This window comes from Homalodisca vitripennis, chromosome 3 (assembly GCF_021130785.1).
Source record: "Homalodisca vitripennis isolate AUS2020 chromosome 3, UT_GWSS_2.1, whole genome shotgun sequence".
Lineage (NCBI taxonomy): Eukaryota > Metazoa > Arthropoda > Insecta > Hemiptera > Cicadellidae > Homalodisca > Homalodisca vitripennis.
In genome coordinates, this window is record NC_060209.1 from 142695218 (window position 1) to 142723091 (window position 27874).

Sequence of the window (27874 nt, forward strand, 5' to 3'; positions counted from 1 at the left end):
ATTATAGGGGACTCCTGGTGAGCCACTCCAGTAGAAGTAGTGATTGTAACGGAGCGCACCTGGAGTGTTGTCCAGGAGCTCATATTAGTGCCACTAAACAGGCATGTCACACGTGGCGGCTTTATTTGAGACTGCTATTACTGTGGCTCTGCAGCAATGCACTAATACACTGTTGACTGTTGATAAAACAGCCTCTGTAGAACTCATTCCCGACCAGTGGGATATCACTTCACTGGGCCATCTACAGGGAGCTCAAACTCTTCAGTTGACACAATGCAAAGATTGTAGAAGAAGAAGGAGGGCGTTATGCTTGAAGGCACAGCATTGAAAGTGAACAATGTTATCAAAACCCTTGACGTAATGCTAGACAGTAATATCACATTTACTGACCACATCACGTTGTTTGTCAGAAAGCTCTGGGAAGACTTAGGGGTTCATCCAGGTATTTATAGTTAGTAATAATTTAGGTTAATGATGAGAGTTGTTCTGCAAAATAGATATATCTGAGAAACGCTTGATAGTAAAAAGACAATTTTATTTATTTTTGTTAACACATTGGCTGTGACAGACACCATAGTGTGCATGCTACAGAGTTAGATCACTTGAGACCAATCAGTAAAGAGCCACAATGAAGGTGTAAAATTGGGATTGCTACTTTTATTTCAGTTAGCCAATCAACGTTAAAACTAAACAAGTATTAAGAAATCTTAATTTCCCTTTTTTCAGTAGCTTTCCAAGTTTTCGAAGAAAAAAAACTCAGCAACCAAATTCCATATCACAATGCAGTTATTTTCATTCTCTCTGTTATACAAGGAGTGTTTGAACATTTCTTTAAATTACCACCAAATTTCGCTAACACAACAAGATTTTCAAATAAGAATAGGTTAATTCTCTCTATCAGTAAACATGATTCATCAGTATTCTGCATATAGGTGTCTAGTGTGAACATTTGTCTACTGTTCCTATGTAGTGATTTGTGATGATAGGAAAAAAATCTCGATTCAATCAAAATCTAAGCAACTCACTCTAAGAACATCTAATCAGACTTTTAATAATGATTTGTGATCATAAATGAAACTTGGGTCTAAAATCACATCCCAGAAGCAAATCAAAGCAGTAGAGACATTTACTACTGCACTCAAAGAGTGCATCATTGATAGTGCTTATCACTCGCAAAGTGTGACAAAGAGATACATCAGTTTTCCAGGAAGTAAATGACATTCTGCTGATAGATTAATCTTCCCACAGGTGAGAATAGTATGGGACAACATACTATGCTAACATCCTGAAACAACCACTTGGCTTGGCAGGGAAGAAATACATCTGTCATCAAGACAATGCATAACCATTCACAAGTGTTATTGCCACATCAAAATACATTAAAACTACAATATGAATTGTTTCGGCATCCTAGCATTCTCCTAATAGGCTCTATCAGACTTTCATCTTGTGACAATGTCAAAATTTTCCTTCGTGGACATATATTTGCTTCAAGTAAAGAATGACAGCCAGAGTTAACATGTATTTTATAGGATTGGAAGAATCTCATTTTCAAGAAAGGTTATTATAGGACAAATTCTACTAGTGTACTGTGAGACTACATTAACATTCTTTTTATTATCTGGATAATAAATTCTCTCTAATCCATTCCAAGAATTTTTCAATAACTCTTTTTTAATTCATTATTTTAATGCCATGAAAAGTGAGTTTTGTTTGTTTGATTGTTATATTAGGTTTTTTAAATCAAAACACTGAAGTTACCATTTTATTTAACTTTTCTATAATTTGTTTCACTATATTTGAATAAGGGTTATCCAGAAAGTAACCTCTGCTTTGAAATAAAACTAAATATTGAATATTTAAAATATTATATGTATCTGAACACTAATTCCCTATATGTTTCTACAGGTTCAAGCACTTGGCATATCTTTGAACAATTTTTTGAATATCCTCCACGTAGAAATCTGCTGCCTGTGAATGTAGCCAACCAGTCACAGCATTTTGAAGTGCTTTGTCACTGTCAAACCACTGAGATGCAAGCCACCTTTTCTTGTACGAGATCAAATGAAAATCGCTAGAAGTCAAGTCTGAGCTGTGTGAGGAGGATGATCAAAAACACTTAAGAAGTGATTGTTGTACCACGTTCCATCAAATCAACGAGTAATAACATGGCCATTAATGTAAAAAAAAAACTGTAGCTGTGACTTTCGTTGGTAATAGTTTGATATACTTTCTTTAGCTTGCCTGCAGAAGTGGTATGTTTCCATTGCATTGACTTCTGTTTTGTCTCAGGATTCACTTAGGCAAACCAAATCCCATTGCCAGCAAAAATCCTGTCCAAAAAGTATTCTTCTTCAAATTTATACAGACAAAGAAAGTCTATGGCAGAACTTATTCTTTCTATTTTGTGGTTGTTAGTAAGGAGTTTTGGTACCAAACAAGCCTAGTTTTTTTTCATTACATTATCCTGTGTAAATAACTTTGAGAAATTTTAGGAAAATAATTGTTAAGTTCTGAAAATGTGAAGCAACAATTTTCCTATTGCAGCACTTATGTTTTGAAGTTATAACTCGACAAAGCGTGAATGAACGATGTTCTGCTTGGCACATTTGGTGACACTATCTCCACAACTTTTCGTGCTATGCATAAAGGCAGGTACTTTCTGGATAACACTCGTAATATGAAAAATAAACAATAACTTGTTAGTCTGTTTACATAAAATTATCACAAAATTAATATGAAAGATTAGTTTTAATACAGAAGAATATGTGTACATTTCTTTAGAGTATAATAGTAAAATAGAACTGAAAAGAAACAAAAAAAAGCAACTGTAATTTATTAGGAAGCATAGAAACGAAGTGAAAGTCTGTATTAGATTGCATATTGCACTTACACTACCATATACACATCACATTCAAAAATACTGTTTATTGTTCAGTGTCTTAAGAGGTTCCTGCATGGGATTACAATGTAGTTCTGTATAAATCATGATTAGTAATTAAAGGGTTACTTAAAACAAAATGTTATAGATTTTTCCATGGAATTAAACTATATGTGGTAAAAACTTCACGCCTACAACTAAATCAACAAACATAAAATTTGTTATTTTAAAATGGGATAAACAGACCTTGTAGGGTCATATTAAGGTAGAATAATTAATTAATGTGTACGGCAGTGTGAACTTACCACTAACAAAAACCGCTTTATTAGCCATCTCAAATTTGTTCTGTTTTAACAAATGTTTTTTCCCACTGATGTGGGACTCATAGAGGTTGTTGTGCAAGTAGATGTTACATGCCTCGCAGAACACACTTGTTTCTGGATCAGATGGAGCTGTGACAGATGCAAATAATCCATGAATCTAAAACCTATTATATCCCTGGAATAAAAATTACTTCCAGGTGAAAAGGAATACTGTAGTCAAAACCAGGGCACAAAGTCAGCTATCATCGAGGCATAATTTATTGAGGCAATGTTTCCCAACAGCATTTAAAAGAATGTGGCAGAGTACACTAAAATAACTGAAGAAGGGAATTGCAAAAAACAAAAAGATTTTGCACTACAAATATTTCCGTCTCGCATATTGCCAGGGGAAATTTCCAGCTCAGTTCTACTGAATGAGATTTGAAGGCAGCAAGCTAAACAAACTCCCTCCCCCCTATCAGTGCAGATGACATCATATTACACATCAGCTCTGTAAATAATTTAATTATCTGTGTAGAAAGTTATATAAACGGTCATTTGACATCCATGTGTCATACAGAACAACAATCCTGGAGCTAGTGCCCGTATAAGCAGATAAAATATCATCTAATTTTGTTCATACAGTTTGAGGATAGTTTGGTAATGAATAGTAACATCCATCTAAGTTCAATTTATATTGTAACCTCCTGAACTGACAAAGTAAATCTGGTAGTTTTCACCATAAGCTAAATGCTAGGGTAGGCCATTATTATAATTTATGACTGGGAATTGTTATGTAAATACACTATTTCACTTTCACATTGCCAGTGGCAGCTCAAAATTTAACAGCCATAACATATAATATTATTTTAAAACAACTGATCAATGCTTGGCCAGAATGTAATTTCATTAATAAATAAATGCACAAACAGCCAAAAGGCTTCACAACTATTTATTCAGCCTTACTTGCCATTACACTTGAGTACATCTAACAGCTGGTTAAATTAGCGTTATTCTAAAACTACTAGATATTGCACCCAATTGTATAATTTCCACCACTCTACCTCCACCACACCTGAACCCTAGGATTAATAATTGGCAACATATTAAAATATTAAAGCTATGGCATTTATCTATAGTAAGGGAACCTTGCCGCATCCACTACCTGACATCAACTGTCATTCCTCTGACACTGCCGCCCTTTATCAGACTATACATCAAAGCTGTCAATGTCCAGCTTCTATATCAGACCTAATGTTAAAGCAGAGAAACACACAAGTGAACCGATGCATTCTTATGGAGCATACCTCTAAATATAGACACATTAGGACTGTAGTAACATGATCTTCAGTTTTACGCTATGATAACAACTTTAAGCTCAAAAACATTTACACTTATATTTATGGTTGAAGATTTATGAGATATGTTTCATTTTAAAGATATAATTGATAAATAAGCATCCAAACCATTTTAACTTTTTCAATATTTTCATTGGCTATTCAGAAACAATCTCAAAATATTTTGTACTGCAATATTTAAAAATTATACACTAAAAAAAACTAATATATAAGGGGTTTGGACATTATATTAAACATATAATTAATATGTTTAATATAAGACATCTCCTATAAATGTATGACAAAAATTGGGTTGTAAAGTAAGAGTGTTGGAAGTGTAATATTGTTCTTATGGGGCTGAAATCAAGATCGCTGGCAGTGCAGCCAGCTCTTAAAACACTACTTGGGCGTCACTCAAGAGTATTTAAAGATTAAAAGTCCCACTTAGCTACACATATCAGATAAGAGTTTTAGTAGCTAGCCACAGTCCTCAGATTTCAAAACAATGTTGATTGAATGATCAAATGATTGCTGAAAGCTAATTTTACAACCATTATTGTCCATACTTGTCACATTCGGTAATCTCCACTATGATTACAAGTATGAACACCACTATGATTACAAGTATGAACACCACTATGATTACAAGTATGAACAAGTTCTCCCATGTAAAAAGAAGAAACTACATTAATTAGACTACAGCTATGAAATGTGGACACAGGACTCCATCAGAACTGAAATAATGTTTTATATGGCTCCAGCTTTGCACAGATGCAAGTACAAGAAGGGTTAGGTTTAGTACATGTAATTCCAATAGGATCAGATGAGCTCCTCCAGAGCTTTTAAATAGGTCCAGAAACACGTTAAATGGACAATTTTATTTTTTATTGTTAACATTTTTTTAGTAGTGGCAGTCATTTCTCTTGTTAATGGCAGGCTGTTTTTGTGTGTTGCGTAAGGTATTTTTCTTTTTATATAAAAAAAAATACATATATAACAGCAATTATGGTGCATTATACATTGTTCTTTTTACAGAAAAGAGTGGAGAATAACATTTTGTTCAGATAACTTGAATTTATAACAGGTGTATTTTTGTTACATATATATATATATATATATATATATATATATATATATATATATATATATATATATATAAAATTTACCCAAATTTTTATATTTTTTTTACATTAATTGCAAGGGACCATCATGGTTTGAAAATATTTTTATTCCTAGAACTTCGAAATGTCAGGATAGCCAAAAGTTGTCAAATATTATGTAGTTTTTGAAAATATACAGCTTTTTATGAATATATACAATATACAAAGAAACTAAAAATATGTGTGAAAATTTGAAAACGTGCCTATAACCCAACTGAATAAAACAGCAACTATCAATTTGAAATGTAGTAACCAAAAACATAATAAATTGATTTGAGCCATAGTAAAAAGAAACTTAAAAAAAATTAAAGTAACAAAATTATATTTACAGTGTTAAAATTAATCAATAATTAGTTTGTAATGGTTTTATTTCTGACTTGGTCTAAAACAAAACTACGATATGCATCTAAACTTAGTAAACAAGTATTTTACTCTTAATATTATTTACTTAAACTACTCACATAAGAACATTACAGGATCATATGCACGTTTTATGCAATAATTAATAAATATTTACAATTAACAAACGTAATAAATGAACAAAATAATCAATAAAGTCAGTAAAAAACTGTGCCGAGCAGTAGCAACAGAACTGAAAATAAATTCCACTTTATAAACAGCTGATTGCGTCATCCGTCCACTCACTACAACTATTGAAAAAACTCTCTGTAGACAGGACAGATTCTGATGTTTGCAATGGTGCCCGAATCACATTGATACAACAAGTTTACATACTATAATAAGTGAAATAGTAACGCCATGACTATCGACGACTAATCGTCAATTACCAACCTCTGCGGGACTGTCACCGACAAATAGTCGTCGATTGCCAACACTAGGGTTAATAGTTGTGGTTTTCATACATCTTTTATAACTTTATATAAGAATAACATTAGTGAGGAAATGTTCCACTGATTTTAAAACACTGAAAAGAAGCAGAATTTATTAAAATTACACATATTATTAAAAATATACAGATTGAAATTACTTATAATATTGTTTGTTAAATATATTATTTATAAACTGATAAAGAAACTGCAAAATAACACTTATAGTAATAGTAAAAAAAAGGAAAATATCTTAATAAAAAGCTACTTCCACTGATTTAACCCTTTTAACCCCGGCCATTAAATCAAGTGATGTGCCAGAAATCCCAAGCCATTTTCAGACAAAATGTAAGGGTTTTGTAAAAAATTCATAACTCAGTTATTTTTTAAGATATTTAGGTAATTCTTTTTTTGTTTTACTTCTTTATACATGTAGCTTACATAAATATACAAATAAAATTATTATTTTGAAAGTAGTTTTTTTTTAATGCATATACATATATAAAAAATAAATAAAAATGAAAAAATTTCAAGTTTGATCATGGAAACCATATATATAAAAAAATATTTGACACAAAAATACCCATTTACTTTATGATATATTTAATCCTTAATAAAAGGAAACAAAAATTATAGGCCTACCTTATTTACAAGTGGAGTAACATCAATTTTTGTAAAGCCGTATAAAATTTTCCTTTTTGCCATTTCTGGGCAAGGCAATGTAACAAGACCTTTGAAATTCACAGTACTTAAAATAAACATAAAACCAAAGTTATTTCTGACAAAATAACTAAAACTGTTCATAATCTAAATTTTAAAAAAAGTTTTAAAACAATATTTACATCACTACAAAATGTAAATTTTCAAGATATCCATCACTCAAATCATCGTCACTAATCACAACCACACCATTTGCAACTAGGTTACTAATTATTGTATTTTCACTTACGGGAGACTTTGAACAATGTCTTTTACTCATTTTGAAATAAAACAAATAATAAACTAAACTTTAACTGCCGTACTTTATACTGCTTTAACCTAAAACTGTGAAGAAAACGGCATATTCACAACCACGTGATAAACAGCTGAGCAGTCAGTCGAGACGAACTGCAATTGCTCAGTCACAGACTGACAAAATACGAAGTCAAACCATTACAAACTAATATATTTCGATGCAAAATATCTTTGTGCACAAGTCTGTGAAATTTCAAAGCATTTGGTGAAATAGGTGGCCAGTAAAGTAATAAAAAGTGCACGTCCGCACTATACGGACGTCGGGAGTTGACGCCATTTTTACGACGTCCGTATAGTACGGACGTCGGGGTTAAAAGGGTTAATGGACCAGTTATCATTAGTAAAACTGTATTTGCTCCAATTTTAACATTTCATTACAGTGTTCTTCAGTCTTTTTAATTCAGAAAATTATTTCCAGGGAAAAACATGTATATGTTTAAAGACAATGAACTAACAGAAAAACTTGCTCACGTTTTGGAAGTTTACTTAAATTTTTATCATTGTATAGCCGTTTATACAAGATGTAAGCAAATTGCCGCACGATGTGTATTTGTGTTCAAACAGTGGGGAGAGTAATATGTTAGTGCCAATTTTATGCAAAAAATATATGATTTTCCAAAAAGTCTGCATAATCCATTTCAACTATTCTCTTTATGCCCAACTCTTGACAATGCCAACTCAAGGATTAACATATTCATTCAACCATTTTTTAACATTACGAGTAATTTACAGTTATTGATTGTTTAAAAATATTTAATTGTGTAAATGTTTTTTTTTGTATACTGTATGATAGTGGCAGCAAAATGTAGAAATATTTTAGTTGTTTGCTAATTGATAACATGTTTTTCTCCTCATTGAAAAAGCAGTATAATCTTCGGATATTCTAGGGAGTGATATAGTACTTTAATGTGTCTACTCAGCAGATTATGTGGCTGCTACCATCTATGATAACGAATGCATTTATTTATCTCCAGCCAGCTGTATGAAATAACAATATGGATCTCAATACAAACATATCATCACAAATATGTTAATGTGTGTTCAACTTAAATTGGATCAATTTATTCACATTTCTAACAAACTTCCCAAATTTAATATAATATTGTCACTTAAAATATTTCAGTATTGTTAAAAGACCCTTTATATGATGCTTCCAAGACCGGCTGAAACTGACTTAACTATACAAGATCTTAACTGCTACTGATATAACAGAACTAAAGCAGCTGTGAGCTTCAATATCAAATCCCTTTCATTTTATTCAGCACACTTTACCTTATAAAATTAATTGATATTTCCCAATCAGGTCTAATAGTGCTTCAATAGGGAGTAGTATTTTCTAAATTCAAGAGGACTCCACAGACAACTCAAACAAAATTTTCTTTAACACGTGTAAAATTGTTTTGAAAATTTGTAACAAAATTAAATTGAAGCATTATTATGATCATTTGGATAACTACAAGTATCATAAACAATTTGTAGAACTTACCTCTAACTACGGCTGTTTTGTTAACCTTATCAAATTGTTGCTGTTTTATCATGTGTTTTTTGCCATTGAAGTGTGACTCGGAAGAGTTCTTGTGCATAGTGATGTTACACGCCTCGCAGAAAACATTGTTACTCGTCGTCGGATCCATCTGAGTATAAGAGATTACCTGAAGATTAAAAAACCAACTGTTAAAATAAATAAAAATAACAGATGGCTCCAACGTTTTACTCAATATTTTCTGACTTCTCATTTTTACCTCAATACAACAGTACAACTTTTCTAAAATGTAGATGATGGAAGATGGCCTACAGTTTTTAATAACACCCTAAGACATGTGAAAATACCTTTTTTTTATTTGGTTGTAGAAGCTATGTCTAACTTTGTTAATCAACCAATTTAGTTCATTTGAAACTGTCAGAAATAGTGACAGAAAAAATATAAAATGTTGTAGTAAAAGTAAAATTGTAAATGGAAAAACATTCCATTACTATAGAAAATTAAGTAACATATTTAAAATGAAATAAATTATACATTAGCTGTTCTTTAAGGAAAAAGAGCAACTGAGTGTGATCAATTATTCCACTGATTGTTGCTTTTTAAAACAGCTAATTGTTGAAAATGTGTAGCTGTGATGATATTTAATTTGACGTCACAATCAAATCATTTATTGTCAGGACATTTACAATAGTGTATAACAACATCAACAAGTTATAACATGTGAAACAAGTTAAAGAAGCATACTATAACTAGCATTTTAAAATTCATTTACACTATATATACTTCTTAAGCAACATGTTTTTTTATGGAAGTTTCAAACCTAGGCCTAGATAATTTTTTTGTATGTTCAGGTAAAGCATTGTACAATTTGATTCCCAGATACCTGAAGCTACTTTGCGTGCTTGTGTATTTACACTTCATCGGCAACGGATCATTCCTATTTTTCGTAAAATAGTTATGGTTATCACAAAGGCTAACAAGTATCCATATAACCGTATCCAATATGTTATTTCTGTAAATCTATATAACTATGGTTATAATTATTTTGGCTATATGTTTTTGTGATAAGGTTTAAGCAGAAAATTACTTTACCTAGTGAAATGGTTTTTAATGTATTACTTTATAAGTGTTTATTTAGTAATTTATAAATTTTACAAGAATTTATATGGAAAAAAATTATTCAAACCTAAATATACTCCCAATAAAAAATACATGTTTATTTATTATTTATTTAGTGCAACTTTATACATCCATGAGAGGAATACCTTCCTTCAAACCATTCTCATGTCCCTCCCAAGGAGGGCTTTCACAACCACATGGATGAGATGCCCTCATACACATAGTACCTGATGATGGAGGATGTTATTAATATGATGTTGTTAATCTGATGTTTTTAACCTGATGCAGTATTCTGTTGGCAATTTCACTTAACATAAATTCAATTATAAAAAAAGTATTGAAACTCATTAGGCAAGCTAAAAATATTTAGCTTATATTGCAACAATTGCTGATGGTCTCCGATCAGAGACAGCAGCACCCAGAGGAAATTCAGCGCATCTCCAATAGGTGACATTAGCAGTGAATGTGTTAACCCCTTTCGATGTTCTGCAACAATACATTGTTTTGTGTTCTTACCGAAAACTGTTTCACAATTATATATCTCTATCGCAGAAATAAGTTTTGCAATGATATTTCATTCTTGCACAATGAATTTTCCTTATTTATGTACAATTATTGTCATTGCATACTAATGGATATAAAAATTCATCCCTTCATGGAAAAATATTTGTACAATACAACACAAAATGAAACATTTTTAAATTTTAGAACATACAGTCCTGAGTCTAAAAACAATGATAGAGAAAGTTTCCCAAAGAAAGAAATTGATTGACCTACAGATTCTTTTAAATTGTGACTCTGTCTCATTAACTAGTTGTCTGACAATTATCTAGTGGTATAACTATTATTTATGAGTCTGATGGTTGGTTTTAAGTGAATTGAGCTAGAAATAATATAATCCCAGAAACAAATTATTGCTACATATCTTAAATCTTTTTGATTCCTTCCTATTTTGATCTTTATCAAGAAACTCCTATTTTGACTATTAATTGCTTTCTAAGGAAAAATTATTCTAACAATTTAAAGAAATACATATACCAGGTTGTCAACAGTGCAAACTGGCTCTGGGTGCCAAGACTAATACATATTATATTCTGGATTTTCTGACCATACAGCATATATGTTTGGTTCTTTTTGTAATAACTTTTTTTCAATCAATTCTTAGCAAATCATTTCTACTTCATGTGTATAGAGCCAACTTAGATCACCATACTTCTGTCATTACAAAACTTGCTCACAATAATTAATCTACTCATAGTATCAGTATTGATAACAAATAACCAACCTGTTTGAGCCTCAACAACTTTCCTAAAATACTGAGTTCCAATAAAACCTTCACTGTCCCCTTTGGTAGCAACTGAGTCTTCAGCAGTCCGGAAAAATTCTATACCATCTGTAAACAAAAAATTAACAGTGTATAGCTCTATTATTTTATACTGATGATTTATATTTTTTATAAGTTATCCAGATATAAAAATATTTTAAGGGGATTCCCTACTGAAACTAGTGATATTCATTCAAACATGTTTAATGATTTTAATATTTATATATTTGGGTTCCTTTGGTCCTAGAATAATGATTGCCACTGTTATATTTTAAAAATATACATATATTTACCTCCTTTTTGGAATTTTTGAGTTGTTTTTTTTAGAAAAATACATGGGATTTTGAATGTCTCATAACTTTGTAACTAATGAACCAATATTATTGTTTATTATCTCATTTTTAAGAACATGACAAGTACTAAGTTTTTGTGCATGCCGAAGTTTATTTCTCAAATAGTTTTAAATTTATGGCTTGACAAAAACATTTAAAATTTTTTTTTTATAAATAGTATTTTTAATTATTTTTTATTAAAACTTTTATTTAACATGTAATAATATCCATGCACAAAAAGTTTTACAACATTATAAATAATATGTAGTAAAAGTTTCACTACTTTAGCTTTAATAGCTAAAAAGTTATAAGAACTTTTGTGTGAAAAATATAAAAATTTTAAATCTTCTGGAATCAGCGTTTGAAGTTTACACTAGCTATTTAGTAGCTATAGATGAAAGTAACTTACCATACTGGTACTTGTAGTCGGTGAATAGTATATTTATATATTGAAGACATATGTAGGCCTAATAAACCACTAACAAGAAAGAAAAGGCTATATTTGCTATATTATTACTAAAAAAAGGATTGCTGGAGTCTGGTTCTGGCACTGGCTGACTAGACCAAAAGTAGATGTGCGTGCTCCTCTTCAAATATTTTTTCACAGTGATGAAAAGTTACATTATAGTAAATGTTATGTTTTTATGGTTTCTTATAAGCCATAGAATTGAAATAAATATAAAAGTTAATTTTAATTTTTTTGTAAAAATTGGTCATTTTTCAGTAGGGAATCCCCAATAATAATATATGTTTATTTATAGAGGAGAAAAGAAATTGGCTATTTGTTTTGCCAATATGTTGAAAGGATTCCAACCAACTTGCTTCAATTAATAAAAATGTTAGACCTAAGTTTTTTATTCATAAAAAACAGTTATAAACTGTAAATGTAGGCTTATAACTTTTTTCTGGACCAAGAAATAAATATAAGTTAAAATAAATAGCTTTAGCTACACACAATTTCCAAATCCCATTTACAAAGCAATAAGAGAACAATTAAAAAACGTTTGGTATTTTTCTAAATGGATTTTAACAAACAATATTTAGTAATTTTGAAGCAAAAAAAGGATTATACCTATAAGTATAATCCTTAAAGTAATAGGTGTATCTTCAGTAAATTGTGACATTTTACCAAAAACGTATTTGTATTTTCTACATTTACCCAACTAAAATGTGCTTGGCAATAAAAGTCATAAAATTAACAGCTCAGCCATTAATTTAACATTTAGGCATTTTAACTACCAATATTAAAGAAATAACTCTGAAACATATACTTAATATAACAATTGTAGAAACCTCAGTCAATAAAATCCAAACACACACTATGACTTTATAATCAGGAACAATAATGTGGGGCCAAAGGTGTCTGCCACCCTCCCCATCCTAACCACTGGCATCAGGTCTACTGTTTTCATGTGTACCACATGCTAAGGAATGTGCCAATATTCAGCTCTTATGTTCTGTGGTGTGAATGGCATGTTTTGTAGTATGCACATGAATTTTGAAGCCTTGTAGTTTGTGATTCTTTACACATCTATGAATTTCTTTTTTATTAACATTATAATTAAACAAATATTTGACAGTAATTACATTACTTTTAGTCTGTTCAAAAAAACCAACTCACCACAGTTTATTACTTAACAAAAAATTTGTTTGATTATTTTTTTATAATTGAAAATAGACTGCATTACTTGAAAAAGTCAAACAATGGTGTAGATTAAAAAATGTAAGTATAAAATATCTATAAACATGTAAAAAAACTATTGATAAGCAGACCAATACTGCACAAATAATAAAGTCAAAGAAGAGTGTTAAACTCATCTGACTAAAAGTGAAAGTGACTGACAGAAAAACAAACGAGTCATTATGCTACACTTAACACTTGATTATGAATATTTATGAGAAGATATATCATCCCTACGGAACGGGTGTGTGTACACGGTTTTACGTTGTTTGCGTACCCACCACCAGAGTCACTCATCAGCCCCTCCATCCCCTAATCCCTCGTCTATCCGCAAAATTCACAACCCTTTAGGAAAGGCCAGCAGATGTTAAGGGTTTGTCTGTAGTAGTCGGAACTGCTCGGCTCTGTCTACCTGCTCTTTTGCTATAAGCCATGGCCTGTTTCAGGCCTCTGAAACAATATATTTTGCTCATGCAAAATTCTTGTGAATTTGAATAGCTCATCCAGTCACCGAGCGGCAATCCATTTGTCAAGTGTTAGCCCAATTGTGCAATACCACAATTATTACACTGTCTCCACTGACGGATAAGGTAAATTAAGTTGAACCATTATGGATTTGGATAAACATAATGTAAACTATGTTTATTTTCAAGAAAAGAAACTAATTTAGATATATTTTCAAATATTGAACTTGCAGACAGTACTCAATTTGTAAAAATATATATTTTTATTATGGTATAACTACATTAAGGTATGAAAGTCTTACGGATCTAGTCAAAATGTTTTAAACTATTATTACATAATAAACAAATAATTGAATGGAAATAAATAGAACTATAATGACTTCACATTTATACGTTAATTCTGTTAATTTTATACAGTAGCCAAATTGAAAGACAATTCTATTACATATTTTCATAGATTATAAATATTAGAATTCCATTTACGTATTAAATATAACACTATACACCTAAACATAAAAAATAATACACTAATTATGTCTAATTATACCCAAGCTATTACTTACTAGATATATATATATACATTATATAATATTATACACATGAAATATTACATTATATGTATTCAATTTTATAAATCACATTGTACATTTAACACTGAAGTATACAGTAGACTATTTGCACTGGAGATTTTGGACTTTATTCCAAAAAATCCGCTGTGTTTGCCACCTGGCTCAACTCAAGAAATGCTCTTAATAGTTTAGAATTACCTATTCTCTTGAGTACAAAGAGGCGGTGGCTGTTATACTCAGTCTCACATTTAATCCAAGAGTTGTGATACTTGTGAAGCCACCGTTTAGATTTAAATAATAAACGTTTTTCAATTCCAACCACATGAATATTTTTCTTGAATTGTTTTTCAAAAACAGAGAGGACCAAATTCACAACCTAAAATTTTTCATCATTAGGATAAGTGTGATTCTCAGATCCTTGAACATACCCTCGGTTTCTTATGAGAGTTTCATTGGCACAGTTTTCAAATGGCTGCCTGATAAGATCATTAAGGCAAATGATTCGTCTCATGTGGCTCTATATTTTACTGTGTGATTTGAAAGAAATCAAGATTCTGATTCCTGAAATGAGACAAATGATGTCCAGGATTTGCTTCTAAAAGATAAATTGTTTTTAAGTTGAAGTAATTTTTGAAAAGATTTTGGTTGTTTTGAATCACATGTGCTCTCACAGTGATCTCTCATGATTGTAACGCCAACTTTACAGACCTGTTGAGCACCCATGTGCAGAATCATGACAGGTAGATGGTTGCAGGATAGCAACCTCAGAAGAATTTATAATGATGGGAGCAGCTATGGCAAGAGTGCACATGTAAACATCGCTCCACTGTTTTACAGTTCTAAACTGTACAAGTTCTACTACACTCCGCTTGGCTTGGCACTGCTTGTCGGTCACTAATAGCGAGTGTTTCTAGCATTAGCCGTTAGGTGGCACATACATTGAGGGATTTAAAACAGACACAACTTATACCATTGAAAAGTTTATCTACGCAGAAGGACTCATAATCAAGGACCTAACTATATTCAGTAAAACAATTTAAGCTCTCACAGCGTAGAGTAAAAATCATTGGTTGTATACTATGAAAATATACTGTTGTATACAATTTTAGAAATAATAACTATTTTTGATTATTTTAGTAATACATAAATGAAAGTATGGTTACATTTGATTTTTAATAACATATATTTAGTGAGAATTCATTTTGATACACTGGGACTTATAATCATTCTGTAGATGCCAGTATTTATAGACATTGTGATAGATAGGGTTAAAAAGCTAATATAAATGTCAAAAATAGCATTAATAATGAGCCTCACCTTGCATAGCAGCATGGGCGTTGATATAGACATATATATCATCGTACCGGTAAACACCACGAGTGTGCCAGCAATCGGATGGCTCGTAGGGTGAGAAGTAGAGATATCCTACAGACGAAACCTTCAGACCATTCTGTGAAACATAGTCCCAATCTGAGCCATTGATCCCATGCACTATATAGTCCAAGGGTAGATAAATTGACCCCTGAATTACTGACCAATCTTCTTGCTCTTGCTGAAATTTAGACAGTAACATTAAGTCTTTTTGATGTTAGAAGAGTCAAAATAGTGATTTAACCATTTAATTTCTATAAAATGTACATACATGTTTTTACACACTAAGACCATACTGAAGAAATTGTGTGAGTGTTTGATCAAATATATTTTTAATATTTTATCAAAAATGTATATAAAACAAAAAGCATTTAAATTTGTAAAAAATATGCAAATGTTGATTGGTGTTGATCAAACGATGGAAGATCTGTTGTACCTTCACTTCTAAAAAAGGTAATATTGCCTCACAAATAAGTGTAGAGTATCATAATAGTCTCAAATTAGACACTAGATTTTTTAATGAAGCTTTTAGAGAAAAAAAGTCAATAACTGTTCCAATTTTATTTATTTATTTTTGAATTTGAAATACAGTTTTGAGGTTTTACGTAAATGTATGGTTATTTGGTAATAAAATTATAAAAATAATAACTTAATATGTTGAAAAATAAAATAGTTATAGTGTTTTAAGTAAAAAGCTTGCAAAATGACAAAAACATCCTGGCATTTCTCACATTTACCTATGAAATATGGGCGGCATTCAAAAGGTTAAGCACTGTCTATATATGTTATAACTTTATTTGTTTCAATTGGTAATGTCTGATGAAATTAATAAATAAAATAAAGGTATAGACCTGTTTCCAATTCATTGATAGTGAAACTCAGAAATAGCCTAGAAGCTAGACACTTTTGACAGTTTTACTCATATGCACCTTACTTACAGCGTTAATGAGTGATGAGCAGGCGTTATTTGATGATTATACTACAGGTATCCAGTTAATTTAGCAAATCACAAAGAAAAGAAATAATAATTTATTACGTAATCCTCAGGCAGACAATTATACATGCAAAATGAATAAAGAACATTTATAAGTAGTGCCAGCATTAGCTGCTAGGTACAAGGCATATCCACAAAGTAAGTGTGCTGAGGTTCTCACGTCTGGAGGGATTTGTTTTTCATCTGATGGCTATACTACCGTGTAGCCTGATTCCCCCCTCGGCAACGAGACCAATTAGAGGTCGGTATGTTGAGAACTGTCAATGCAACAATACGTTTTGTAAAAATTGTCAATCCAATCTCCAGACAAGTGTGAAATATGCAGTGTCATCCGTTATCTCGTTTGGAAGGGAAAAACTTCAGTTGAGCTTAATAATGAGACAACTTATCAAATGCACATGGTGATAAAGCTGTGAATCATACAAGCGTGTTCAAGTGGTGTCGCAAGTATGTCTGTGCATGATGATCAGAGGAGCGTAATATCTTGAATTGTGACTGACAAAATTCTGGGAAAAACTGAAAATGTGCTCCTGGAGGGGATTGACGAGATACGGACCCGCACGCGACCAGACAGTCAACACCTCATGGCAAGAAAGATCCACGTGAGGCCAAGGTAATGGTAATGGACCAAGCAGAAAATCACAACAGCACGGATGCCGTAGTAACAATGGTCCGCCTGAAAGCGAGATCACACCTTAAGATTACCATCTCTTTGCTTTTCTGAAGCTGCATATGGGAGGAAAAAGGTTTTCAACTGACGAGGAGTTGAAAAGTAAAGTGAAGAATGGGACAAAAGGATTGGAGGGAAACTACTTTGAGGAAGGCATAAAAATACTCACACCCCGATTCACCACTTGCATTCAGAGGAATGGTGACTATGTCAAAAAATATCTGACATATGTACTAATGTAACTAGGTATATTTTTATCTCTCCTTATGCTAAAGGGTGGGCAGCTCTCCTAGATCAGAGTAAGGAGGATATAAGACTGATATTAGGGATGTTGACAGGACATTGCCCCCTAAGAAAACATCTTATGAGGATAGGCCTTAGCCAGACTGACAAATGTAGACTCTGCGGAGAAGAGGAGGAATCAGTGGAGAATATTTGGTTAAATTGTTCTTGCCATATCAAAAATTTGGAAAAGATTCCTGGGAGCATATCTCTTCAGCCACAAGGACATCAGAGAACAAGAGCCCTCAAATCTGATCGGCTTCTGTAAAAGTCAGATTCTAAGGACACAAATAATATAAGTAAGGGAGGCGCAAAGGTCCTTTTAAGGACTAAGCACGGGGACAAACCGTCTTTTTCCCTCAGGATAAAAAAAGCTAGATAATTTGTTTTCAAATAAAAATTGTTGTAACCTACAAAAGTTCAGTACACTTGCTTTCTGAATATGCCTCATTGCCTGGATATGATTTATGTAGACTAGTCTCATTAATATGAATTAACAAGTTGGACTGGTTAAGACATACAATAGCCCCATGATAATAGCTATTAGGTTGTATAATAAATTGCCATTAGAGAAAAGACAAGTTAGTGATAAGGATTTTAAATATAAACTTAATAAGTTTTTCTGTAAAAAATTGTTTTATTCTGTGGAAAAATATATTGAAAAGGCTTGGACTGTGAATGACTTTTAGTGTTGTTATTCTCCGGTATAATAATAACTGTGGTGTGCCAATGTATTTGTATGAAATATGTTCTGGCAAAATAAAGTTCTTATTCTGTTTAACCTTTTTCTTATGTAGCTAATATTAAGAGTAGTATAGCTAGCACTTAATTAATTACCACTTTCTATGAACCCCAAAGTTATACATTAAACAATAAGTATACAAAACACTGTAATATTCTAGTAGTAAAGCATTATTCATGCTTTTGTTTTTTTTTGTGCCCAATTGCATGCTGACCCAAGACAATTGTACTCTAACATCCCAAAATCACTGGAAACAGGTAAAAGAAATAACTAAAATAAAAAAGACACGATTCCAACGTCCTCCCATGCTAACAAGTCCTTGTACCTTAATAGGATGTTCCTTTCTTGCTCTTATATACAGCTTCTGAGAACGAGAACCTTCTCTGATTTTGAAGTTGTATGGTTCATTGTTGACCACAGTTAAGATGTCTTCTCTCATGCACTTGTTTTTGAAGTAAGCATGGTTTAATACTTGATCAATGGAGACATAACCATGTCTTTTTACTGTTAATCCTTCTTTCTCTGCACCATGACGTAAAATCCACACTAAAGCCTTCTTCAATTCAGTATATTTCATCAACTTGTCATTCTCATGCCTCTAAATAATGAATGCATATTATGAAATTCATAAAATGCTGTATTAACTTTTTTATGAATAACCATAATTAGTATATAGTGGATGCTTAGTGGCAAGAATATTTACATAATTTTTATCTACATCTTCTAGAACTTGCATTAATATTCAGTGTCAGAACTAATTAATAAACAAAATCTACTTTGTTTGATAAATTGTACAATCTGAATAAATAAATATTTATTATCTCTGAGCTAGTACAGAACTTGCATGGTTAGAGAGAGGTAGCTGTAGTGAAAACATCCCATAAGATCAATGTTAAAACACTTTCAATCTCTTACTTTTAGTCACGGATTTATGGGAATTGACTTATTTTATTTTAACCCTCCAAACACTACTATCGCACTGTGCGATATGTTCGAACCACTTTAAAGTGCTACTATCGCACTGTGCGATATGTTAGTTTTTGTTAAATTGCCATAAAACGGTTTATTTAATTATTCTATAATTTTCATAGTACAACGTAGGAGAGATTTCTCTACGCACTGGCTCTATTTTGTAAGCCTTTGAGTAAAATCAAAAATAACAGTCAGCTGATTTTGTCAGCTGTTGCCACGCTCGCCGCACTGTACTTTGTTGTAGTTTTCGTCTAGGTTAGTTATTGTTCGGCCGCGACGTATTGTTTTGATTTCTGTTATTATTCACTGTGCGATAGATTCTTGCTTCTTGTGTGTGTATTTTCTATTTGATTATGAGTTGCTACAGTGCCTTGGAGCACTTCAGGAAGGCCTGTAGGGGGAGGAAGAAGAAAGAGGGTAGCACAACAATTCTGAATTCTGAGTCAGCAATCTGACTCTGACTAAGTTTCTTTAGTCAAATGTAAATATGTATATATACATATGTATACATTAAATTGTATAAATGGCAATAGCCTTATTTAATTTCAATAAACATTGAATCGCAAAAAGTACTTGCTCCATAAGATTATTTTTACTATTCATAATTATTATAACAGACATTTAGCTTTTGTGAGGTTATATGTACATCCAAACCAATATTGTTTGAGAAGTGTTTACTTTGAATATGTCCATTGTGCAAATTTTGGTGTGCGGAACATTTTTTAAGTTTTTTATTTTGTGTGTGTAGTTTTTGTTCAAAAGGCTTTGAAGTGACATTTTTATTGTTCCCAATGAAATTTGAAACAATTTGTATATTTTGAAATATTTATAACCATGTTTTAAAACGCATTTACAACCTCATCATCTAAAAAAAAACAAAAAGAAAAAATTATCTAATATTAATCAAGACTTATTTTTATGAAAAAAGTGAAAATTGTTTTGAATTATCTTTATTTCCTAAAGCATGTTTTTCTGAAAAGAATTATATATAACACATGATCTTTGAAGGTATATTTGTATCTAAAAAGTGGCTTTTAAGAAACCATGTATTTTGCTTCAAAACAGCCCAGCACTTTAAAATGATTTAATTACCACTTGGAGGGTTAAAGATATGATTAATACACATCCAAACATGTTTCAGTTTTTCATGTAAAGTGTATATTTATTACATATTGAAACAATTAACTTTAAAAACATTTCAGATTATTTATAAATAAACAAAAATATTATTGAATAATCTAAGAAGCATTTAGATGCATATTTATTGATCATGTATTAAAAATGAGACATTTTCCATATTCTACGATTAAAAATAAGAGTGTATAACTGTTTGAAGTTTAACATTGTCCTTGTGGAACTAAATAAGGTTAGCCACCATTACAGCCAGTTCTTTGGTTGACTTTTTTTATAACCCAATCATACAAATCTCTGATGATTTAAATGTTTTAATCCTTAAGACTGACTATAAATATTAAGTTGAATAGTAAATAGTTAAATAAGTGACTAACCCCATCAGCTTCCTCCTCTTCTGAGAGACGGATGTTACCCACTGGCAAATTGTAGTTCCTGAGGTTCTCGGACTGAGAATGACTATTCTTGACAGTCCTGAGGCCTGGCTGAGGAATTGGTCTGCCCCGGTTCTGTACAAACATGGCATAATACACTCTATTTCCTCTTAATTCACATCTGCCTGTGAAGTATTTTTTACTATGATGACTAAAGGCAGATAACACATTGACTGTGGCAAACACTAGTGCATAGTGGATGGTTAAGATACTCAAGATCACTCAGTATAAAGCCGCAGTGAAAGTGTTAAAACACAATACCGGTGTGTCCTATATACCCAGGACCATTATACCAGTAGGATAATGTGGATTATTATTTCAAAACACTATGTAAAATCCTGTCAATTATTGGCAAATTATTGTAGCCTGTGTGTTTTCTTAAATGAACAGACTGGTTGCTGCTTTTGAAGTCTAATAATTTGGACAAAGTACGAGTAAGATTATTACTCAACCTCAAAAAACTGTTGATATAGAAAGGCCAGATGTGAATGTAAATCAGATTAAATCAACGAGAGCTAATGCAAGAAATAACAAAAGGATCAAAGTTACAAAGAAGAAAGTAACAGTGCACTGCTTGAATTAGCTGGGAAGCTTAGCAAAAAATATACAGTGTAATCAAGGAGGCAACATTTTTGGGGGTAAATCCAGGATGAGAGGTCAGGATCTATTTCCCTTCTCCAAAGGTAAATTTTGAAAATAAAAATTTGTTATTATTCAAAGAGTTTATCTTTGGACTGAACTAATCCAGCTTAGAAGAAAACATATTCTAACTGCTTCCTTAATTATTTTTGAGCATTTAAAGCTTCAAAACGTTGTTTGTTCTAAGAAACATTTAGACTGATTGGTCCCAGAGAAATATAAATCCTAATTATCTCCCAGGAAAACTGATGAAAATTTATGAAACATTCAAATCATGTTGTCAGAAGCTTTTAAAAAATAGAAATTATACATTATTCTTGAAACATTTAAACAAATTTATAGTTTATTATAATTAATCCTGTCCTTTGCCAGTTTAGTGGTATTCCACAGCCCTGGACTGAACAGCTGTGTTGTGGAACTTACTAATCATTCTCATCCTGTTGCAGCGCATGAATCATGTGGTTTAGCAATACATCTGCGCTGTTTAGTGTTTTTATATTTAAGCTTCTCCTAACATGGTATGGGGATTTGGATATGTATAGTCTTTTATATACAAATTTTTTATTGTGAACTATGACTAGTGTATTCATTACCAATCATTGATAATTTACAATGTACCTGCTTAAACTTATCCTTCAGTATGTGATATCTGAGGAAGCAATAGATTCCAGTTTTCAAAGCATAGTGTTTTGTTTTTTTTTTTTTTTTTTTTTTGTTTTTTTTTATTATTTTAAAATGAACAATGATGTAACAATGAAACATCAAATTTTCATAATCCTATTGTTCTTCCAAAACATTTACCATCAATGATTAAATGTAATCAAATAATATTACACTCGCTGACTTTGTATGCACTTATTCAAACACGTACATAATTCCATATAAACGAAATACGCAGTACAGAGCACTTTCTTTATTGCTCATATTTACATTTATAAAGATAGCACTGTACTTACCAATTTTACAACAGCTTTTACTTCCTGATTGTTTGAATCCTGAAATAATAAAATGAGAAATAATTACCTTATTGCAATATCTTTTACAGATTCACCATGAGAAAATTTTTAGGATGCATTAACAGTATAACTGCCAAGCCAATAGAGCTGGTGTTACCCATATGACATTGTTGAGTGCATTCTTAACAGTGTTCGGCCATACTGCTTGGACATTGCACATCTTAAGACTATACAAAACCAATCAATACTTATAATTATTTCTAGGCTTAAATTTAGTTGTCCACATAAGTGCTGAAAGTGTAAATATTCACGGTTCTATCAGACTGGCATTATTTTTCAAGTTACATAAATTATGAGTAATATAGCAAGTAGTTTTGAATTATTAATGTAATGAAATCTAACACAGCTATATTTTACATTATTATTTATAGGTTTTGGTAACACATTTTGGTATAATAATGCTAAGTTAAAGGATTTCAATAGATAAATCAAAATAAAACTGGAAAATGAAAATTACTCTATTAAAATTCAATAACAGTGTATTACAGATGAGACAAATTTGAATGAGATGAAATTATGCATGGATGCCCAGGTGTGGGATGCACGCTTTAGGTGACATCAATAGGAATATATTATTTCCCCAGGGAGGCCACAAGAGACATTTATTTCTGGACACTTCTCGAGACAGCTTTGATTAATGTTTAAGCAGAATATGCTTAATTAAACATTTGACGTAAAATTCGGATCCTTACTTAATAACATACTGTAAGATAAACACCAATGCCCCAATGCACTAATTCCCTTTACCCAGTAATGACGAAATCTTAGCTGTCTGACCCAATTATGCCATCAAAATAAAATTTTTAATGCCATAAAAATTTTAACCCTAAATAAAGTCTATATGTTTTACATGAAATATAATTAAGTATATAAAGTTAGCAATTCAGGACGTCTTAGGAATACATGCAGAGGCAGTTAACATGTTAATAAAATATTAGCACTAATTCATTTCAAGAAACCTAGTTCGTATACTTAGTGTTGGCTGTTTGAATGAATATGTAACAAGGAAATATTTATTCAATTTCTACGAGAGTAAATGCCAATGTGTGTTATGTTAACTTTGGAATGAAATTGATTTTACTTTTCAGATTCTACAGTCAGAAACTTAAATAACATTGTGCATAATGAAATATGTTAAAAATTGAACTTAAAACATTTTATCTCATACATTGTACGGAAGAGTATCTAGACCACCTAAATTGTCCTAGATAAGTATGTATAGTATCAATATAGTATATTAAATTGTTCAACTGTTAGAAACATCAAGGTTAACAGCTTGTGATAAATTGTAATTCTGCTTGACTGTAATAATTTCGATTATTTACTGAAAAATTGCTTTGTTTTACCAAGTACCATAGTCCCATCACGGCCCTCTAAAGTATATCCATTTTTATTATACTATAATATGCCATTTTATGAACCCAATAGCACTAATTGTTAATTCATTAGTTTACCCAACCTAATTAAGACAATTTTGTATAAGGTTGTTTACTCAATACAAAACATATCTTTGGATTGTTTACAAAGGGTGTTTTCAATCTGTCAAGGTTTTATATGGACTGCAGCCATGCTAAATTACAAAATAATTAGTATTTTGGGTTGTTATGTTATTAAATCCCAACACTTACACTTTATTAAAACTTTATACAACTTATTTTTTAGCCTCAATATTAGAATTTATTTTGATAACTATCCATAGCTAAATAACTTAATTAATGAGAAAAGCAATTGGTGTAAACAATTAGCCTGTATGAGTGCATATCTGACCTTGAAGGTATGGCCAGAGTTGGCTCTGATTTCATATATTCCAGTCTTGGGGTTAGCCTGGAGAGAGAAACGGTTCTTGCTGAGAGTGATGACTCGACGGATGTCTGCAGCAGTGCAACGGCGGGCAAACAATCTGTGCTGCAGCACTTGCTCCAGTTGTATGTAACCGTTCTCATTCACAGTCAGTCCTTCAGTTATTGCTCCATGTCGTAGCAACCACGAAAGTGATTTACTCAAAGACAAATCTTTTGCACTCTGTGAAAACAAAATATTTTATGTTAGCAATTTTGTCGCAATAAATAAATGTCAAGTCAAGTTAAACCATCTTTATTTATATGTACATAGAGTACAGTATTGCGTCAAGATACAATAAAATAAATTAATATATACGATAAAAAGCATTTAGCAAATGACATAGGTTGTTATTTCTTCGAAGTCCTCCAGTTAAGAAATTCTTGCAGGTTGTAGAAGGGTCTGTCCATCAGCCACTGCGTCAGTGATGTCTTCAGGTTTCTCACTGGTTGCTTCTTCAATTCTTCAAGCAGACAGTTGTAGAAGACAGCGCCTCGGTAGAACAGCTTTTTTTTCAAAGAGGCTGAGTTGGTGTATATTAAGTGTGAAGTTGTGCCTGTGTCCAGTGTTGTAGTTGTGCTGGTCTCCCAATCTGGCTTGGCCGGACTTCACAGTGTAGAAGATAGTTTCAAGGATGTAGAGTGATGCTACAGTCAGTATACTGAGTTCCTTGAAGGCGTCTCTGCAAGTATCCCGTACACTCAGGCCCTTAAGTGTCCTTACAGTCCTTTTTTGTATTATAAAGATTCTTTCTTTGAAGGAGTGTGGCACTAGTTCCTCCCCAGACGATCAGCCCATACCTCAGGTGTGATTCGAAAAGTGAATAGTATGCTGTCATGGCTGTTTTTATGTTGCTTATCTGTTTAATTCTTCGTATAACAAAAATGCCCAAGTTAAGTTTCTTGCAGAGCTATTCTAGTTGACGTTCCCATGTGAGGTTATTATCAATTATTATGCCTAAATATTTACTACATTTGACTGCAGTAATTTCTGGGAGCCCTTGGTGGTGGTTTGGGTTTGGTGTAAAAATGAGTTGGTAACTTTTGCTTTCGTTTAGGACTAGATCATTTTGATAGCAGTATTGTTTGGCCATGATGAAGGCTATAAAAGTATCTACTTCCAGTTGTTCTTTATTTTTATTTGCAACAATCAGTGCAGTATCATCATCAAACATCACTGCTTCACAGAGGTTCTGTAGGTAATTTGGAAAGTCGTTTGTCAAGAGAATGTATAGGACAGGGCCAAGGACCGATCCCTGGGGCACCCCTCTACTGATTGGTAGAACGTCTGATTTTGCTTTCTTTACTATTTGGTTGTCTTTATATGTGATCTCTACCAGTTGATTTCTGTTGCTGAGGTAGCTGTCAAACCACTGAAGTTCTTTTCCATTAATACCAAGATTTTGTAGCTTTTTGATGATCATTTTGTGATCAAGGCAGTCGAATGCTTTGCTGAAATCCAGCAGTATCGTTATTGCTATATACCCTTGTTCCAGTTTATTTATTATACTTTCAAGTAGTTGTATTACTGTTGTTGCTGTTGATCTTTTCCTAATGAATGTTCCTAATAAAATGTTGTGTACAATTGAATGCAGTAATGTGTAATGTAGTGTGAAATGAATGCAGTACTTCACTAGGTGTAGTGTATGATGTTAACCCTTACTGCGTTAGGTGTTTCTCATATTATTAGTTGTTTAGACAGGAGCAGTGAACTCTCGGTGGTATGATTAGAGTACCAAGTGTGTAATGGACTAAAAGGTAATATGTTCTCACTTTTCCAATAGCAATGTGGTTTATCTAACTCTAAAACTTAGTTAATACCAACAACCTATCAGCATGTATCGTTAACAAACATTCAAATTACTAAGACAATGAGGACCTATTTTTACTGGGGCCAGAACTACAAAGATTTATCTGCTTGAGCTAATAGGCTGCTACAATCCACAATTAGCCTCCACCAGATACGAGAAGGACTGGAAAATAGGCCTGGAGAATTCCCTGCTTGGCGTAAGAGGCTTGTCTAAAAGGGAGCCCAGAACCTTCCCTTCTCTTGGTCTTTATCTGTAGCCAGTGGTATTTATTCTGGGCGCTGGCCTCTCTCTCTCTCATCTCTTTTCTATCACCCAACTATCAACTCCCCACCTCTTTATCACAACTCCATCCCCTTTACCTTATTTCCTTCTATGAGGGATGCCCATGTCACTCTTCGCATGGGTAAGACAGAGACCTGGGCCGGGGTTGTAGTTGGTGATTGAGGAGAACGCGGTCTGTGTTTGAGATTGCACAGCATCCTTTCATCAGGCAGGAGACAGTGTAGGTGGGTCTCTAGTTGAGCCTACTGAACCCTCAGGATCTTCATGTGGTTGGTCTCCTGTGTGGACGAATAGGGGAATGGACAACTGGACCCACGGGTCTTCTATGGAGTGCGGGGGAGCGGGAGGTGGATGCTGGTGCCAGGTGGTCACTGGTTGCTGGTCGCTGGCTGTTGCCTCGGCTGTGGTTTGAGAACGCAATCCCGCACCTGAATCAGGGGGCAAATACCCTTATTTCTAATGGATGGCAAAAAATGAAAAGACTCTTTCAAATGACAGAAAGGAGCGAAATAGGTTCCAAAACAGAGAAACAAGAAACGGAGAAGGCATTCAGGCAAAGCTGTTCTCAAAAAATAGTGAAGTTACCACCATCTGGTTTAGTGAAATCTGTGGTGCAAATCCTCCTAATGAGAAACCAGAGGAAGTAAAAAAACTGCAGAGGTGCTAAAGACAGCTGAAAGCCCACGAACAACTGCACAAGTAATGCCAGAGACAAAGAGTGGCTAGACAGCAGTGATGTAGGATGTATGTGGCGTTATTGCCAGGAGATCCTAGAGCGGATGCACCAGGTCACCACAAAACAAAAAAATATGTCTTCTGAAGCGAAGAACAGTGTTCTGATGCTATGTGATGCCATTGATTGCTTGCAATCTACGACCGAAGAACGGATCACACAGAGCACTTGTGAAAGAAAAAGAACAACACTGATGTAGCAGTCCAGGTAACACCTAAAATGCAAGACTCGTGCACTCGGACATCTGTGCAAATGGCCTCAATGGTGGGAACACCCACACCTGCGGCAAAGCTAGGAGCAAGTAGCCCAGTTAAGAACAGCAAAACAAGAAAAGGACAGATGAGCAAAGGAGGACGGAGGCGATAGTTTCTCCTGAGAAATTCTCACAGCAAAAAAATAAAACAACAATTTAATGCAACATTTTCACCCTTGCACAAGAACATGAGGACTTTGTATCAGGAGTAGT

At 32.7% G+C, this 27874-nt stretch overlaps 1 protein-coding gene across 3 annotated transcripts in view; it reads right to left on the reverse strand.

Moving 5' to 3' along the window:
- Positions 1 to 3145: 3145 nt before the first annotated feature.
- Positions 3146 to 27874, reverse strand: part of LOC124357610 (tRNA 2'-phosphotransferase 1-like) — a 36060-nt gene continuing 11331 nt past the window's right edge. Inside the window, exons 2-10 of one of the 3 annotated variants that reach the window (XM_046809542.1) lie at positions 26753 to 27103; positions 24512 to 24766; positions 22685 to 22723; positions 21033 to 21164; positions 18878 to 19150; positions 15811 to 16045; positions 11409 to 11516; positions 9008 to 9173; positions 3146 to 3333 (exon numbers count right to left, since the gene is read on the reverse strand). In XM_046809542.1, the coding sequence (XP_046665498.1) occupies positions 9136 to 9173; positions 11409 to 11516; positions 15811 to 16045; positions 18878 to 19150; positions 21033 to 21164; positions 22685 to 22723; positions 24512 to 24766; positions 26753 to 26872 (1200 nt within the window). In that variant the 5' untranslated portion in view covers positions 26873 to 27103 and the 3' untranslated portion in view covers positions 3146 to 3333; positions 9008 to 9135. The remainder of the gene's footprint in view (positions 3334 to 9007; positions 9174 to 11408; positions 11517 to 15810; positions 16046 to 18877; positions 19151 to 21032; positions 21165 to 22684; positions 22724 to 24511; positions 24767 to 26752; positions 27104 to 27874) is intronic. The other 2 variants (XM_046809543.1, XM_046809545.1) reach the window with 2 other exon arrangements.